This window comes from Vanessa atalanta, chromosome 24 (genome assembly GCF_905147765.1).
Source record: "Vanessa atalanta chromosome 24, ilVanAtal1.2, whole genome shotgun sequence".
Lineage (NCBI taxonomy): Eukaryota > Metazoa > Arthropoda > Insecta > Lepidoptera > Nymphalidae > Vanessa > Vanessa atalanta.
Genome location: NC_061894.1, coordinates 1,515,265 through 1,532,543, shown reverse-complemented (window position 1 = coordinate 1,532,543; position 17,279 = coordinate 1,515,265). Strand labels below are relative to the sequence as shown.

General features: G+C 31.7%; 2 protein-coding genes and 1 non-coding gene across 3 annotated transcripts; 2 read left to right on the top strand and 1 right to left on the bottom strand.

Annotated features, from left to right (window-relative positions):
* Positions 1 to 2,028: 2,028 nt before the first annotated feature.
* LOC125073393 (PSME3-interacting protein) lies at positions 2,029 to 7,506 on the bottom strand. The gene is made up of 7 exons (XM_047684207.1): positions 7,332 to 7,506; positions 6,283 to 6,381; positions 5,706 to 5,826; positions 5,148 to 5,262; positions 4,277 to 4,371; positions 3,358 to 3,490; positions 2,029 to 2,796 (listed from the first exon to the last, which is right to left on the bottom strand). Exons 1-7 carry the CDS (start codon positions 7,426 to 7,428, stop codon positions 2,707 to 2,709), a joined length of 750 nt encoding a protein of 249 aa, XP_047540163.1. The 5' UTR covers positions 7,429 to 7,506; the 3' UTR covers positions 2,029 to 2,706.
* Positions 7,507 to 7,990: 484 nt separating this feature from the next.
* LOC125073451 (guanine nucleotide exchange factor MSS4 homolog) lies at positions 7,991 to 9,047 on the top strand. The gene is made up of 2 exons (XM_047684287.1): positions 7,991 to 8,234; positions 8,484 to 9,047. Exons 1-2 carry the CDS (start codon positions 8,088 to 8,090, stop codon positions 8,718 to 8,720), a joined length of 384 nt encoding a protein of 127 aa, XP_047540243.1. The 5' UTR covers positions 7,991 to 8,087; the 3' UTR covers positions 8,721 to 9,047.
* A 4,200-nt stretch (positions 9,048 to 13,247) lies between these two features.
* On the top strand, positions 13,248 to 13,320 carry Trnav-aac. The gene has a single exon. It is a non-coding gene; the product is annotated as a tRNA-Val (tRNA).
* The last annotated feature ends 3,959 nt before the right edge of the window (positions 13,321 to 17,279 follow it).

Here is a 17,279-nt window from a genome sequence, read left to right as displayed (position 1 = left end):
TAAGTAGACGTTAAAAGTATCGTACAATTCGAAAATGTACACTTTGAGTTATAAGCAATTATAAATATGGCGACTCCAAAAATATTTCTAACGTTAGGGAAATCATTTATGCCCGGTTCCAACATTTAACGAATCGTTATTATACGATACGTTTTTTTTAAACACAAATGACCACGATTTAAACACAGATGTCCACGTAGAATCGATAGATCTAGTTCAGTCAGATGAATTGATGATGCCTAATAGCAATGACCAAAAAATACATAAATAATAATAATAAATATTAGACAACATCACATACATTACTCTGATCCCAATGTAAGTAGCTAAAGCACTTATGTTATGGAAAATCAGAAGTAACGACGGTACCACATACACCCAGACCCAAGACAACATAGAAAACCTCTAGACTTTTACTATATCGACTCGGAGTGGCGTACCCATGAAAACCGGTGTAAAAAACGACCACGGAGGTCGTCAACATACATACAGATTGGAGAATAAACGAAGCTTGCCGAAACGCCTATAAGCCGATGTTGATACGACTCGCTTAGTTGATATATTTTAGTTACTTTCACAGTATAATGTTTTTACGACACAACCCTTTGGGGTAGCGCAGCCGCTATTCATACGATATTTGCCATAGAAACGGCTTTTCGCGCAATTTCTAACGTAGATGTTAAATGATCATTGAGGCATACATTTAAAGAAATTAAATATGAACATGTTTCACAATACACATGTACATGTACAACTGTATTGTTATTTAAAGAAAATATTTTTGATTTTCTGAGAAAATGTTATACTCATAACATTACGTACGTACGTACGATAATTGCAAACGCATACTAAGTCTCCTTTGAGGGCAGCCAGTAACTTTTTTGTGGCAGTTTACAATGGAACCCAGAAAGCGTTTGCGTATAAAACAATTGATTCCTGGATATCTTTGTTATAAAAGAGTTCTTATCGGGCCGGAAAATTGTTTTTTACTAACCGGTGCCACTTTTAAATTTAACTAAAGGATTTGGAATTACAGCGAAGGTCGAAATCGCTTCAATTATTGTCAAACGCAATTTGTCTTGACCCACGAAAGTATTGTAACCGAGATTTAACTTATCTTTTGAAGCATAAATAAGTCATATCAGTATAAGGACAAAGATTTAAATTCCCAAGGTTGGTGGTGCATTGGCGATTTAAGGAATGGTTAATATTTCTTACAGCGCCAATGTTTACGGGCGGCGTTAACCTTACCCTCAGATCCTTTTGCCAGTCTGCTGTCTATAAAAGTAAATGTTTGTCCTTCAATATAAACGATCTATGTAGGCCATAATCCTTCTCATACGAAGCTGGGATATGTAGCTAGTTTTAAATAATCTATACCAATATTATAAATGTCGAAGTATGTCTGTCGGTTACGTTTTCACGGCTCTATCACTGAACCAAATTGGACAAAATTTAGTACTAACTCCAACTTTGGTAAAACTCCAAGAACGGATAATGGTTACTTTTCTTACCTTACAACGGTAACGTTGTAGATGAAAGGGTATCAGGGCCGGACCGTGAGCTTAGGGGGCCCTGGGCTAATACTACTTAAGGGCCCCATTTAAGACACATCTGAACGTAGACTTGAATTAAATTAATCGAATGTTTTTGATTAATTGCAGGATTCTCAGGGCTGCAAACCATACGATCTGTTTAATTTAATAAAGTTATGGATTCTTTCGCATTATCGTCTATTTTTGACTTTTACTTGACTTGACTAAGCTGAGGCTCCTTGAATCCACGGGGCTCTGAGCTGAAGTCAAAAATGCCATACGGTAGATGCGGCCCTGGTTTGTATCCATGTTTTTGAAGGAGTTTATACTGATACCGCGGATTCAGCTAGTGTATCTTATATATTAATAGCGTAAGCCGATTTTTGTCCTAGTGCTGCTAAACAAAAAGCTGCTGCACGTAGCTGCACATAAAAAGAGGATTCTTGATTGTAATTTATTAATTGTTACAATTTAACAAATCTTTAATTTTAGAGAGAGGACAGAAGGTACGGGCCGGTCAGAGGGCGGACTACGTCTTTATAAAAAAAAAAAACATTAATAACGTAAAAATTAAAGTAAATTGTTATTCAAAAACTCTTATTGTAACTGAAGTAATGTACTTAACATTAAAAACTTAATTCCAAAAAGGTTTCATCATTTTCGCGCCAAGTGTAGATAAGTGACTTTTGGTTTACAATTAAATTAAACCTGACAAAAACAAAACAAACAAAACCTGTGACAGGTTTCGAAAATCCAAAAAAAACTTTTCAATAAACGCAAAGTTTCGCGGGAGACCTGTTGTTGACCGACTAATATATTTAATGGGCAAAACTTCGAGAACCGGGCATAAGTAGATTATAATACAATAATTATTTAAAAACTGCCATTAAGACACAACGCTGCGGACAGACCTCTGCTAAAGTATTACTTTTCTACTAAATAATTGAAATACAAATTTTTATTATATATATAGATATACAAATAACAAATTTCAGTATTTATATTACAACATAAATGTACACATATTTATTAAATTATACGAGATACCTTATCAAGAAAAACCAGCCTTACATAACAAACAATCGAAAATTGCCAATGGGCGTTTTATATCTATGTGCTATTTAATGCAATTACAACTTTACTACACAAGAAATAAAGTTCAAAATTAAATTTAACTCTTCTCCTCCTCCTTCCGTTTCCCTTCGCCCGTCTGGTCCGGCCTGCGACCGAGGAGATCCCTTTTCAAACAGCACTTGTCAGTCTGAAACAATTGATTATGTAATTTAATTTAAATAATTAAATTTTGCCATAGAGTCATAAGGAACAACATACTGACACCTAAAAAATGTATTAGATATTTGCAGCATGTAAAATTTTAAACATTGGGCTTAAGTTTATTATCTTAAGACATCATCTAAAGCCTTAAATAAAGCCTGCAAATATCCCAGCTCTGGGCTAAGGACTTCTCTCCCTTTTGAGGAGAAGGTTTGGCTTATTTTGCTGCTCTAATGCGGATTGGTGGAAATACATGTGACAAAATTCCGTTGAAATTAGACATACACAGGTTCCTTCACAATGATTTCCTTTATCGTCGAGCATGAGATGAATTATAAACACAAATTAAGCACATGAAATTTCAGTGGTGCTTGACTTGATTAGAACCATTGGACTGAGCAACTGGGCCATCTCAGCTCATAGACTACAGCTTGGAAACGACGTAGAAAAATTAAAAATAACCTATAAATTTTCCTACGAAGATTCATATGTACTTATACCGGCCATCTCAACTGTTATTAGATGAATTATTAAAAAGCATATTTACAGAATCATTATCACTGGAGTCGTCCGTGTCACTCGACGTATCCGTATCGTAGTGACCGAGGCCGGGCAGCACGCCGACACACCGCAGAGCTCCCATCGTCTCCCCCGGTGATGACAGACCGTTCTGATCAGCACTGAAATGATGTAAATTAGTGTTATTGGAGTCAAGAGTGAGATATTGAGGGTTGAAGAGTCACCACAGATTTAAGATTTAATCAATCTTAATAGATTAATGATGATTATTATGAGTTTATAATACAAGAAAACTGGAAATAAATTAAAAAAAAATTAATTAATTTTTTATACATACTGTATTACATTGTATATGTAGGAAAGTCATTTCTATTATAAAAAAAACAAGTCTTTATAAGGCAGAGTGCGCCTGACTCAGGGGCATTCCGCTCGTTCGCTTGGTACAGAACGGTAGCTGTCAACACAATTTGTGAATGGTTGCAATTTTAACTTGTGATGATAAAAGTATTTTTGTTTGTATAGCTGATTTTTATTTTACCTTGGTATTAAGATTATGATAGTTGTTTTTTTAATAATTTCTGCAGAAATGCACATGCATTATCTAGCATATTCACTTGGTATAAGGGCTTTGTGCGAGCCCATTTGGGTGAGTAGCACCATCACATATTCTATAGCAGATCAGCTATACTCAGACAAGATGTGTTCCTTTTTCAAGGTTAAGTGGCCAGTGTAACTACAGTCGCCAACTTTGGGAACTAAGATGTTATGTCCCCTGTTTCAGTATATGGAGGGAGGTAATGACTTAGTTCTATGTCCAATATCCATGAGCAATGATAAGCCATGGTGGTACCACCAACTGGCTCTTTAACCCATTCGCATAACTACATTATAAACATATAGAAAAATACAAATTGTTGTCTATTGTAAAATAATAAACAAACACAAACCTGCTATTATGGTGAACAACTCCATTTTTGGGTGGGGGCGATCCCTTTTCCTTATCACCGTCCATGTCACTCGCTTTTCGCTTCCTTACTACGACCTGTAAAGTTAAAAATATATTCGAATGAACTTTTTTAAGGGTAAAATCTTTTGATCTCATGACATTTACTGTCATGAGATCCAAGGCCTTTATACTTTTTTATATATAACATTCCATTTCAATTATATATCTACAGTTTTGATAAAATGTCTGTGTGTCGCGTTTTATTGCAACGTTTGGGTATAACTTTGATGCAAAATTTTCATAATATTACTTTTTTTAATTAAAATATTTAATTTTTAGGTTGAGGGCATAATTTATTAACTTAAGGATTTAAATTTGACAAAGTATCAAATGATCATGTTAAGCTTAAATGCCTCGGAAATACATGATTTTGGTTATAGAACAATGTCGAAATTGTTCAATAAGTAAATTTAAAAACTTCAATACTTCACACATCACACATTATGTATGTAGTTATTTATTTGACTATATAGATCTCATAGTCCCGGGGTCGAATCACAGATTGTGACTTTAAAAAGTTATTGGACTATTCTGCCATGAATTCTGAAGTTTGAAGTTGGCAGTGTGATAATTTCCATGTCTAAGAATGGAAAAAAAATCCCAGCCCTAAATTCTTTTAAAAATCTTTTTTGGGGGAAGGGTAGATCACCAGAGCACTACTTACACCCGGGCACTTATTATGCTCAAGACGGGGCTGCGCCTGAATTAGTACACCTGTGTTAGTTCATAATGTAATATCTCCTGTACATTTGGCTCGTTTGAAGAAAGCCGCCTAGGCCGAAATCTTTCAGGAAAATGTGTACTGTAATTACCCCTTGTAACTTATTCTTCTGTGCTTGAGCTGTGGTCTGCGTGCTCCGAGCGGGGGCTAGTTGTGCTCTCAGCCGCGTCAATTCCTCACTTTCTGCCAAATTCGAGACTCTTTCCCTGCAATTAACATAACTAAAATATTTTTTTCATAAAAGAACAAGAAATCTACAATCTCAAGATTGTAGATTTCGATTCAATTATTGGCAATGATTAAATTTAGTAACGAATATTGTATAACGAATACGCCAACCCGCATTGGAGCAGCGTGGTGGAATATGCTCCAAACCTTCTCCTCGAAGGGAGAGGAGGCCTTTATCCCAGCAGTGGGACATTTACGGGCTGCTAATAACGAATATTGATTACATATTTTCTTTTTTTATACATTTTTAGTAAAATTTTACAAATTAAATCACATAATAAACCAAATACAATCATTTTCATTATCCTGTATCAACTCTAATCAAATAATACTAATTTAACACGTTTTATCATGTGCATAATCTTATACTGATATGCCTCATTTATTTATTTTTTAATTATTTTAAAGGCATGAATCTAACCTGAATTCTTGCATCTCCTTCTTTTCTTCAATGCTAATCTGTTGAGCGACTTCAGCTTTAGTACGCTCCACGAGGTCTAGGAAACCAACTTCATCGTCATCCAGACCTCTGATCATATTCTCTGGAAGATAAATTAATATTTTTGACTAAATATAAGTATCCAATGAACTGACAAAGTAAAATAAAGCTGACTCTACTCAAAAAAAACATAAAAGCTGTTGAAATGATGATGAATGATCACATGCTTCATGCTAACCCTGAAGTTACCGTCTCCCAATGAACTTATATCACATGACCTTACCATGATATTACTGATTTAAAACAATATTAACAAAATAAATCCAAGTATTGCATACAGTATCTTTATACCTCTTATGTAAATTATGCTCACATGAAATTTAATATTATCATATACTACTTTATTTTATTGATTTCATATTTAATCTTTGAGCCCTATAAATCAAAACTATTCTGTCAACTTAAACTCTCGAAACACAATATAATAGCTTAAACGGTGTAATTTTAACTGCACAGTAAAGCAACAAGCGAGATCTGGGGAACTAAACTTTACACTTACTAAGTTTATGTGCCTCCTCAAATTCTGCCTCTTTCTTCAATCTCTGTTCTTCTAGCCGCTGGAACAGTGGCCGATTGTCATATGCCTCCTCTGGAGCTTCTGGTTATTGGAAAACAAATTGTTCATAGATATTATCATAAACTATATCTTGTATGTATAACTTAATAAGAATTATCTTGATGGATGTTTGTAACTCAATTATTATCTAAATTAAATTGATGCTTTTAATATTGAAAAAATGTACCTAAAACCTGGCTTGGCCTGGCTATCTGGTGGTAAAGAGTTCACTTACATTCATAGATTATACTATATGTTATGTTTCCCTCTTACCTGTAGTTTAAATATTCAAATAAAAAATATATTTATATGTATAAATTGCAAACATAAGTTAATCATTTGAATATAATATTTACAGAATTCAATCTTTTGCCATTTTTACTAATTCATGTTTATAACCACTAGACTACCAAAATGAATTAAATATTTAATATAAAATTAAAAGTATTTATTTCTTCGAACATAATTTGTCAAATCATATTTGGTTCTTCTTAGTAGTATAGGCTAGGTATAGTATAGGCTGATAACATGTCGGAGTGTACTACCTACCATCTACAGCCTACCTACAGCCTACTTGAATAAGCAATACATATTGTGATTTAATAATGTCCAGGTTTCCTTAATTTTTGGAGATAGATCAAGGTATCATAATATTCAATTAATTTCCCTAACAACTTAGTTGATAATCATACATTCATTAAATTATTTACACAGCACAGGTTAGAACTTTATTCCAACGTCTAAGTGTTGTCTGAAAGTGGTCCCTTGTAAAAACAATAAGTCCCTCTTTGTTTATGCTTAGATTTTTGAATATGATTAATTAGTTTTCATGTGATGTGCGCAAAATACTATTTCAACATATAAAAATTTGACATAAAAAAAAAATATATTCGTTCAGTTACTAAAAGAGGTAGTGAATATGTATAAGTTTTTATTATCAAAATAAACATTTTGAAAATATGATGAAAAAACACATGAGATATATCTATTACCTTTAGGTTGATCTTCAGTCCGGACTTTCTCCCATTCTTCCTGACGTCGCCGTCTGGCCTCTAATATTTCTGACTCTGATATAAAACCGGAACTCATATTTAATATTTGCAAAAAACAAATGTATTTAAGTCGATAATCGATGACTTGATGGTTGATAAAATTTACAATCACACTTTTGACAAAATTTCAAATTGACAATTTCGACAAGTGTTATCATTGTTAAAAATTGTTTTGTTAATGTACCATTGATCAGATATAGTAGAATAAGTGTTCATATAATTCTATCAGAATTCAGAAATGGAGTAGATAAATATATATATTTAGGCCATAAAATTACTATAAATAAATTCAGTCATTATCTTTGAGTTATGTTATAACTTAATTAATATTTTACCTGTATCAAATTTAAGTTTCTCTGTCAACACCTTTGTTAACTGCAAAGTGGTATGTTTACGAATATCGTTAGTAATAATCTTTTTAACAAAAAATAATAATATAAAATAAATATTAATTAACGTAAAACGGTAAATATTTAATTAAAACATAAATTATCAGTATAAACTAAAACTATACTTTCGTTTAAAAAGACTACCGTACATCAACTTCTATAAATAAAACTTCGTAAATGCCATTTTGTATGCAAAATTGCATTTTTCAGTTCTGTGCTGCCGGTTATAACTTTTCACATGAATTAATACAAAAGCTAACTTTCTATTGATTTTAGTGTCTTATTCATTTTTAAATAATATTATATCATGTCAGACCCAGATAATATTGACAATAATGCAATTGAAGATGCAAATAAATATGTGGAAAATGGTACAAATAAACTTATCGTTAAATGTAAATTTTGCGGTTCTAAAATATTGGATAAAAAGTCCGGGAAATACATGAAACAAGAGGTTAATACTGTCATTTTTTTATACGAATTTTTATGTTTTGGTATTAAAAGTTAGGTTAAAATCACCTATCACACAGTGATATTAAATTTAAAAAAAATTAAGATACTAAATTTAAATATAGAAAATAAGAATAACCCCTGATTGATTTGCTTAAGTGTTTAATTTTTCTATTACTAATTTATTACAAAAGTATATATAATATTTTTCATAGGTAGAAATTAACTAAATTTGTTTTATTTTCAATTACAGAAAGATCTACCTCTAATGCAACAAGACACAAGAAAAGACGCGGGCATTCAGAACGAAAAAGTTAATGAATTCTACCACGTTGAAAATATGTATACTTTTGAAAACATAGGCTTTACGCACACTGTGGATAATTACAAGTATTTAAGCTGTGCAGATTGTGACGCTGGTCCCGTTGGATACTATGACATGAACACTAAGCATAGTTATGTTGCATTATCTAGGGTAAATCATGAATAAGATAGTGTATGACAATTAATTTATCGATATTTGCTTATAATTCTTTAAGAAAAAAATATAATATGATTGGATACTGTACAGATTATATATTGCATGTATTCTAAATTACAACTAAAAAAAATATATTTTCAAAAAATATAAATGTTGAACTATGGGTAATATTTAATTTGTATTTATATAATTTAGCAAATACTTCATAATAGTAGTTTTGCTACTATATTTTTTTAATATTTTTGCTCATTTGTCATTCCAAAACATATAAAACACTTTTTATACAATCTAAGAATGATATAAGATGAAATGTTATTTATAGATCCTATCTTATGCCGAACACATTGTATAAGAATGCATATTATTTATAAAATAAAGTAATAATAGTACATAGTTGTTATGATTTGTCAACAATCCACATAAACAAAGTTATTTATTGTCATTATCTGGATATGTCTTTGCCAAATGAAAAAAAAAAAAAGTTGAATTAAAAAAATATATCAATAATAATTAGAATGAAATTTGAATTTTGATCATTGAAAAGAAATAGTTTTCTGAAAAACAAACCTCAAAAGCCTTAAATGCATTATGCTTTAGATGCATCGATACCGATACTGATATATCGGCGATACAGCAGGTTTTCCGATATATCGGTATCGGCGATATATTTCTGGCCGATACAACGATACTGTTCAAATTACATGTTTTAAAAAAGTAGTGTAAACGCGCCTCTTGTTTTGTCATTTTCGTTGCAAACGAGATAATACTTTGTTTTTTAAACAAAAACTTGATTAATGTTTTTTTTTAGTTACTAACTCTTATTAATGAACCTTAATTACTGAGTTTAATTACCAATATTCACATTCCAAGTCTGTAACGTTTTATCCCATCAAAAACATAAATGTAAAAATGAGAGCCAAGTTAAATATTATGATATATACCTTGGTTGTTGTCTTCAACGACAAAAGAAGTGAGATCTAAATTTGTGCCAAGTTAAATAGTCCTCTCTGAAATTTATTTATAACTACATAAAATATCATTTCTTCTTATAACTTGGGGTAATATATTGTTGCCTAAGGTCTGACTTGGCTAGTTCTCATATACAAATTATATTATAGCCTTCGTAAGTTCTAAGCCTTGTCTGGATATAAACTCGCAATATCTGGTTAAGATTCATGTTTTCTAGTGACTGGACCATCGCAGCTCTTAATGTGCGTTAATACTAACTAAGCAATATTGAGTTGTCCTCCATTCTTCTTAGATGTTCTGAGTTATAATTTGTTATTCTAAACACAAACTACAATTTGTGTTTATAAACATATAAGTACTAGCCAAGTCAGACCTTAGGCAACAATAAATTACCCCAAGTTATAAGAAGAAATGATATTTTATGTAGTTATAAATAAATTTCAGAGAGGACTATTTAACTTGGCACAAATTTAGATCTCACTTCTTTTGTCGTTGAAGACAACAACCAAGGTATATATCATAATATTTAACTTGGCTCTCATTTTTACATTTATGTTTTTGATGGGATATCACTACTTTTTGTATATAAATTATTAGTAGGTACTTATTAATAACAAATTTAATACCAAATGGTTTTTGTTAAGCTATTCTATTTTCTTATGTTTACGGGGTATAATTGTCTTTTTTTTATACGTTCTTATTTTTCTTGTAGGTACCTCTGAAATGTTCGAGTGTCATTTTATTATAGCCCATTCAGTGTCCGGATATTTTTTAAGCGTTTTCTGTTTATACTTAATTTGCCCAAGTAGGGGTGGTATAATGTGCGCAGACGGTTGTACTCTACAATAGAGCTCTCTTGTGTCTCGATTTGACTTGGACCTAAATTGATAAGATGTACTCCATTTAAGTTTTTAACTCTAGAGAGGCCAACGTAAGCCTGCTCTTTACTTAATATAGAGGAGCCTATGTCGAAAAGAGCACCTTCAAGGCGAAGGCCTTGTGATTTGTGTATAGTAGTAGAATATGCTAAGCAAATAGAGAATTGTTTCCTTTGAACATATATGTACATTACTTAATATCTGTATCTTGGTTTGGCTTCTAGTTCGCAAATTAAGTTATGTTTAAATCGAATTGTTATTTTACGTGCGCTATTGCTGTAGTCGACGTCCTCAATGTGCTTTCTCTATTTTTCCAATGGACCCACTCACCAGTCCTTTGCTGACATCAGCATGCTCGCTCGATACTGTTCTTCCAAGCAATAAGGATCCCCGTTTGTAGCGCTAGAGTACAAACTTAAATCATTCCTGTTACGATATACATACTCTACTACAGTCTCACGAAACCTATTTTATTGTTGTATACTAGTAAACTCAAACAAAAAATATGCAGTCGAATAGACTAGGCAGCTTCCATCGGAAGGCATTGAAATAATTCTTATGATCGCGGTTGCCACTCGCTCAGACACGTCCGCGTTAAGGTTTAATCGCAACGCTTCTATCCCGCTGCTTCGGCGTCACGTCGCGCGCCATGTACCGAAATGCCTATTATTTATTTTTTTAAAGTATATATATAGATTTTGCACCATTGATGTGCGCTAAATGCTAGTTAATAACGTAATAAATACCAAAATCGGCTATACTAATAAGTAATAAAACGGAAATATTTGGATTTAAAAAACTTAAGGGTGGTATTCAACTTGTTATATATTCACGTGGAGACCTTAAAATCTACATTAAGACCGGCTGTTATAAGTTTTGATTGCTGGTTCTTACATCATTTTTTTTTTATTAGAGTTATTACAGGAACTAATAAGTATATAAGTGTTCCTATAGACCCAATAAAATGAAAAATTATAATAAAATGATAAAAAATTACCAGTTTCAGATTTTTTCCTTTATAATGGCCTTATTATCTACCTGCATGCCAAATTTGAACTTTCTAGGTCACCTGGAAGTAGGTTATAGTTTTGATCTATAGGTCAGTCAGTGATAAAAATGACGATTTTTAGACGTTAATATCTAAATAACCATTTGAGATGCGTTTATGAAATTTGGAACACATATGTATCTCACGAGTCTCAATATATGAGCCAAATTTGACACATTTATGTCAAATAGTTTTTAAGTTATGAGGAGGTCAAAAGTGGCTCCAAATGGTTCGTGTAATATTACACACGGTGCTGCACGCCAGTTCTGTTACTAGAACTTGGCTGACACGCTACCGCGTGTCTAGATTTTAATATATTTTTTAAAATAAAAACAATCAATCAACATGTCTACTTACATTTATTTTACCTTTATTTAAATTCGATAAGTGTATCGCCGATATTTTTCTAAGAGTATCGGTATCGATATCGTATCAGCAAAAAGGCGTATCGATGCATCCCTGCTTTAAATATATAATAATTATTGTTTAATTAATAATTTGAATGAGATTTAAATAATCTGGCATAATTTTCTTAAAAGATATTAAATAATAAAAATATTGTATTATTATTTCATGTTCCATTTCTACAACAAAATAATTTTAAATTATTTATTGTAATATTGAAAACATCTAAGCCGTTTTTTTGTAAAAACGAGTTTGCAAATTAGTTTTGTATAAAAATGTATTGAAAATAAATCGTATGATCTTCTAATTTGATTATTTATTTGTTACCCTGCGATTAAGTATAGGATTAATTAGTTTTATTACTTTTCAACGTAAAATTAAACTTTCAATTAAACGTAAATTTAAAGTGAAAAAAAATATATTAAAATATTGTGTAATATATTCGAAAATACCAGTCTCAAATTGTAAAATATATGTGCAGTAATTTTTTTCTAGGTGATGCTCAGAAATGATAATTATTTTATAAGCTTTAAGGTAAGCTGCATTAAATTTATAGCTAAGAAACTGTAGTTTCGTTTACGTGTTTTTGCTCAGATTTTTTGTGTCTCATAATAAAGTAGTTTCCGACGGCTTCGCTCGCGTTTTGGGGGTTGTTTGTCAGCTCTTAGACTATTTGACAGAGTTGCTATCGTATTTACAATATTAGAATACCATTACCTAGACAAAGCTATAAACTTTTCTTTTAGTCCCGTAAAATGGCATATGTGTCAAAGAATTATACGTGGGACCTCTCAACAATGATCATCCAAATTTAGCCAATAAATAAATAATAAATATAGCGTAGGTAATAAATAATTTGGTTGACACTGATTATTTTATAAATTATACTTACTAATCTTATTTATTACTTACATATCTATGTATATACCTACTGAACCAATTATATATCGATATTATTAAAACTTAGTTTTATATTTCAGCATGCATTGTATTCTATACGCATATATCTGTTATTTTTGAAATTGGAATTTTCTTAAAAAATAATTTTGTGATAAGTATATTTATGTACTCAATAATGTATGTTTTATTTTATGAGATTTTTTTTTAAATTTCGTTTTTATAGTATGCCAGAATGAATAAAATTTTCACGATTATTATATATATAGGATATTATAGTATTAAATAAAACAGAGTTACATTTTTTTAATATTGCACTAATTCAGATTCTTCGTCAACGTTTCCGTGGTGTAGCGGTTATCACATCTGCCTAACACGCAGAAGGCCCCCGGTTCGATCCCGGGCGGAAACATACTTTTACATTTCTTTAGTTATTTATTACTTTATTTTAATGAGAAAAGAGATAAATTAATAAGTATCTAGTGATGAGCATTATTTTTTCCTATAAATAATAATTGAAAATGGTCATTACTATCAATGATAACACAAAATTTTTTTAGGAATAGTATATAATTGATTTTATTTTTAGAATAATAATACATCTCTTATCTTATAATTTAGGTATTTATAGAGGCAACAGAATTAGAATATTTTCTTTAAATATAAAAAAATAAAATAAAATATAATGAAAACCTACTTAATAAACGAGTGGAATTCAATTTAGGATCGAAGTCCATCAAAATCTGTCATTTTAACCTACATAGAAGAAGGTTATCAATTTTATTGTATTTTATTTATGTTCGTTACATCAGAACTCCGCAAATTTAGTTATTTATACACCGGTTCCGATTTAAATATGAAGAAAAAATTTTGATTCGGTTTAATTTTTTGTTTTATATTAAATTATTATGTAATCATAATAATATATTTTTGAATTATGCATAGATTGTATATTTTAATTATTACTATTAAATCATTAGTGATTTTTCAATGGCTTTATGAATAACTGTATGGACTTAACGTTGAATGACGAAACTTTACGTTTGCCAAGTCAAACTGCCACCAACCCGGCCCACTCCAGCGGTGTGGACTGGCCTAACTATTCTCATACTGAGAATACCTTGTCCGGCACTGCTGATATTACACAAAGTATGAACAGTATTGATATCATCGCTATTATTTATTATTACCATCTTGCCATCGAATATTGTGTATAGGCCAAGGGATATAACATCTTAGTTCCCAAGGATGGTTTAGCGACGTAAAGGATCGTTAATTTGTCTCAGATCTGTCTACGGACTGTGATGAATACTTATCATCAAATCACATGGAATATGTAAATCTATGGTTTGTATATATTTATTACTTAGTAAATACTATTATTTATAATGCGGTTCAGTGACAGTTTCAAGTAGCAATTGTTAGCTTTAGTAAACTTATACGATACACAAAGATCCATCTCGACGGTAGCTTTCACCATAACGTAACATCGTCTACAATTCACTTGAACGAGACTACAACTACTGTTTGATTGCTGTTCTGTAAACATTGACTGTTATACAACAAACCATTCAAATCTTACCTTAGGCATATAACCTGTCGCATGGTGTATTATGTATTCAACAAATATATATATGTTAATTTACTGTTTATTCTTAAATGATGATTTTGTATGATACATGTTTGATTTGTTTATGGTTAAGAATTTTTAAAATTTATTATTTTAGGATTTAAACGAATTATTAAAAATTAGTAAAATTGTCTATGACTAAATCTCTTTTAATATATATACATAATATATTTGATAAGACGCTGGTAGGCTATGCATGAGGAGAGTCTACTCTTAATAAATAATTAGAAAATGATGTAATATTATTATTACTCACTAATATTTAATATAAACTAAATACAAGTTGACCGCCTCGACTTTGTCCGAGTAAAATAAGAATAATATATATGTCGCGTCACTTACCGGATCTCATAAAATCGGGTATCCACTCAAATATTTCTTTCTCATCCACCAACCAACGATTTAAAAAAAAATAGAAGGTTCCAGTTACATACACATGTATAGACCAGTTGTATATAGAAAGATTGACTTATAATTTCCTGTTGGATTAGTTTAGCTAGTAAGGATGGAGTGATGCCTGAATGTGTATCGACAATTCCGCTTTTTGGCATCCTTCAGGTAAAGTCTTTACACAGTTGTGGATTATTTACAGACTTACTTTATTTAGTACTGTTTACATTTGGTCGTAGAAGTGATAAATAAAAAAAAAAAAACGTAAATGTCATTTCAATTCGTTTATGTCATCATGACATAAATGTAGAGTTACTTGTTTAGTCTTCTATAATAGAAAATAAATAGGTATGTATATAAATATGTTAACTAACGATTCCGGATATTTCATGTTGCACAGGCACTACCACGCGCTGAAAATAAGCATAATAAAGACGGCATACTGTTCATAGAGGTCCGGCCAGACGAAAAACATAAATTTCAGGACACAACCATACAAACTGAACATGTCCTGTTGAAGCTGGTAATTTATTTAGGTTATAAATATGACAGCCTGGCATAAACTCGCGCTGCCGTACGTACTCGGCACTACTAAGGAGTGCGAGAGGCGAGAGGCGAGATCACTTTTGTTTGAACAAACCCGTAGCCGATAATTTTACATAAAAACTTCTTCGACTCGCATGAGCCTGGATAACATTCAAAGGCTTTCTCGGTAAATATTTTAAATGCATTAAAATATTTACCTATATTATAATAATTTTAATCATTCCATTCACTACTAACTCACGCCAACCATTGGAACTAAGACGTCACGGTCTTGTTTCTGTAATTAGACTAGTTGTCGCCCGCGGCTTCGCTCGCGTTTTAGGGGTTACTTGGCTTGTGTTAAGCAAAAAAGTAGCATATGTCCTTCCTTGGAGTTCAAGTTTGCTTCATACCAAATTTCGTCATATTCGGTTCATTGGCTTGGCAGTGAAAGAGCGACAGACAGACAGACAGTCAGACAGACAGACAGAGTCATTTTCACATTTATAATTACTTACTCTTTAAACCGGAACAGAGCATTATTAATTACTGTTATTACTTGTAATATCCCGATTTCTTATTTATAGTTAGCTCATGATTAAGATTGTTTTCTAAAGATTTTTTTTTTTAATTTTGGCTTTTATTTGTGCCAAGGGGCACAGATTATTTCTAAAGAATGCTTATCGCTCAAAAAAGTTCTTTATGCCAACCGATCGTATTCTTATTCGTTATAAACGTATCTTCAGCGTTGATCGTGACTTATTTAGTATGCAGCTGTTATTTGATCATTCGGAAGGTAAGCTTTGGAGACAATTTCAATATTTTTACGATTAGGAAGTTATGTAATCTAGTCTGTGTAATGCTATTGAGGTTTTCATAAAACGAGGTTCCTATGCACGAATAGTTGAGGTGAATATATGTATAACTACAGGATCAAGTTACCAACATCACACATCAGTTTCAAATTTTTGTTGCGCATCTTCGATATCAGCAATCACATATCTTACGTGACCAAGCTCTATGAGCATTTTTTTTATGAAATCGGTAGGTGATGAATCGGTAAGTGGTCACCGCCCATAGACAATGGCGTTGGAAGAAATATAAACCATTCCTTACATCACCTAAGAACGGAACTAAGATTTAGAGATTACGTCCCTCGTGCCTGAAGTTACACTGGCTCACTCACCCTTCAAACCGGAACACAACAATACTGAGTACTGCTCTTTGGCGGTAGAATATCTGGTGAATGGGTGGTACCTACCCAGATGGGCTTGCACAAAGCCCTACCGCCAAGTAAACTCAACCCAGGTCACCTTTGCTTTAAGAAAGCATTTCATTTCATTGGCTTAATGCTTTGATTCTGAAAAACCATTAATAAATTTATTTATGATTATAGAAGAAATAACATCGATTTTCAAAAAGTAAACTAGAAAAAATTACGAATTGTAGGCCAGCACAACGTCAGAGGCGCTTACAAGATAAATTAAATTACTCTACACTTATTATAATAAACAATAAAATTATAATGACACTACACTCAGGTTAATGAAGAAAGAATAAGAATCAAATAAAAATCTCTAATTATGTGCTTTCATTAAGTTTTTTAAAACTATTGTGGTTTTGGCTGAAAGTGCTAATTAAATGCCGACAACGCACCTGCAAACCCCCGTTGATGCAGATGTCCATGGCCGGTGGTAATCACTTTCCATCAGGTGTGCCTCCTGCTCATTTGCCACGTATAACATTAAAAAAAAATTGTAATGAATGAAGCAAAAGATTTTTTCTTAAAATACAAGTAAATCATTTTGATGATGTACATACATAAT

Bases quoted from the DNA above. Each gene is read 5' to 3' on its own strand.
- LOC125073393 (XM_047684207.1), bottom strand. From the start codon at position 7,428: ATGAGTTCCGGTTTTATATCAGAGTCAGAAATATTAGAGGCCAGACGG. The intron at 4,372-5,147 runs GTAATTACAGTA...TTAACTTTACAG, and splicing joins AGAAGAATAAGTTACAAGGG to GTCGTAGTAAGGAAGCGAAA. The intron at 2,797-3,357 runs GTAAATATGCTT...CAATTGTTTCAG, and splicing joins ACTCCAGTGATAATGATTCT to ACTGACAAGTGCTGTTTGAA.
- LOC125073451 (XM_047684287.1), top strand. From the start codon at position 8,088: ATGTCAGACCCAGATAATATTGACAATAATGCAATTGAAGATGCAAAT. The intron at 8,235-8,483 runs GTTAATACTGTC...TTTCAATTACAG, and splicing joins GGAAATACATGAAACAAGAG to AAAGATCTACCTCTAATGCA.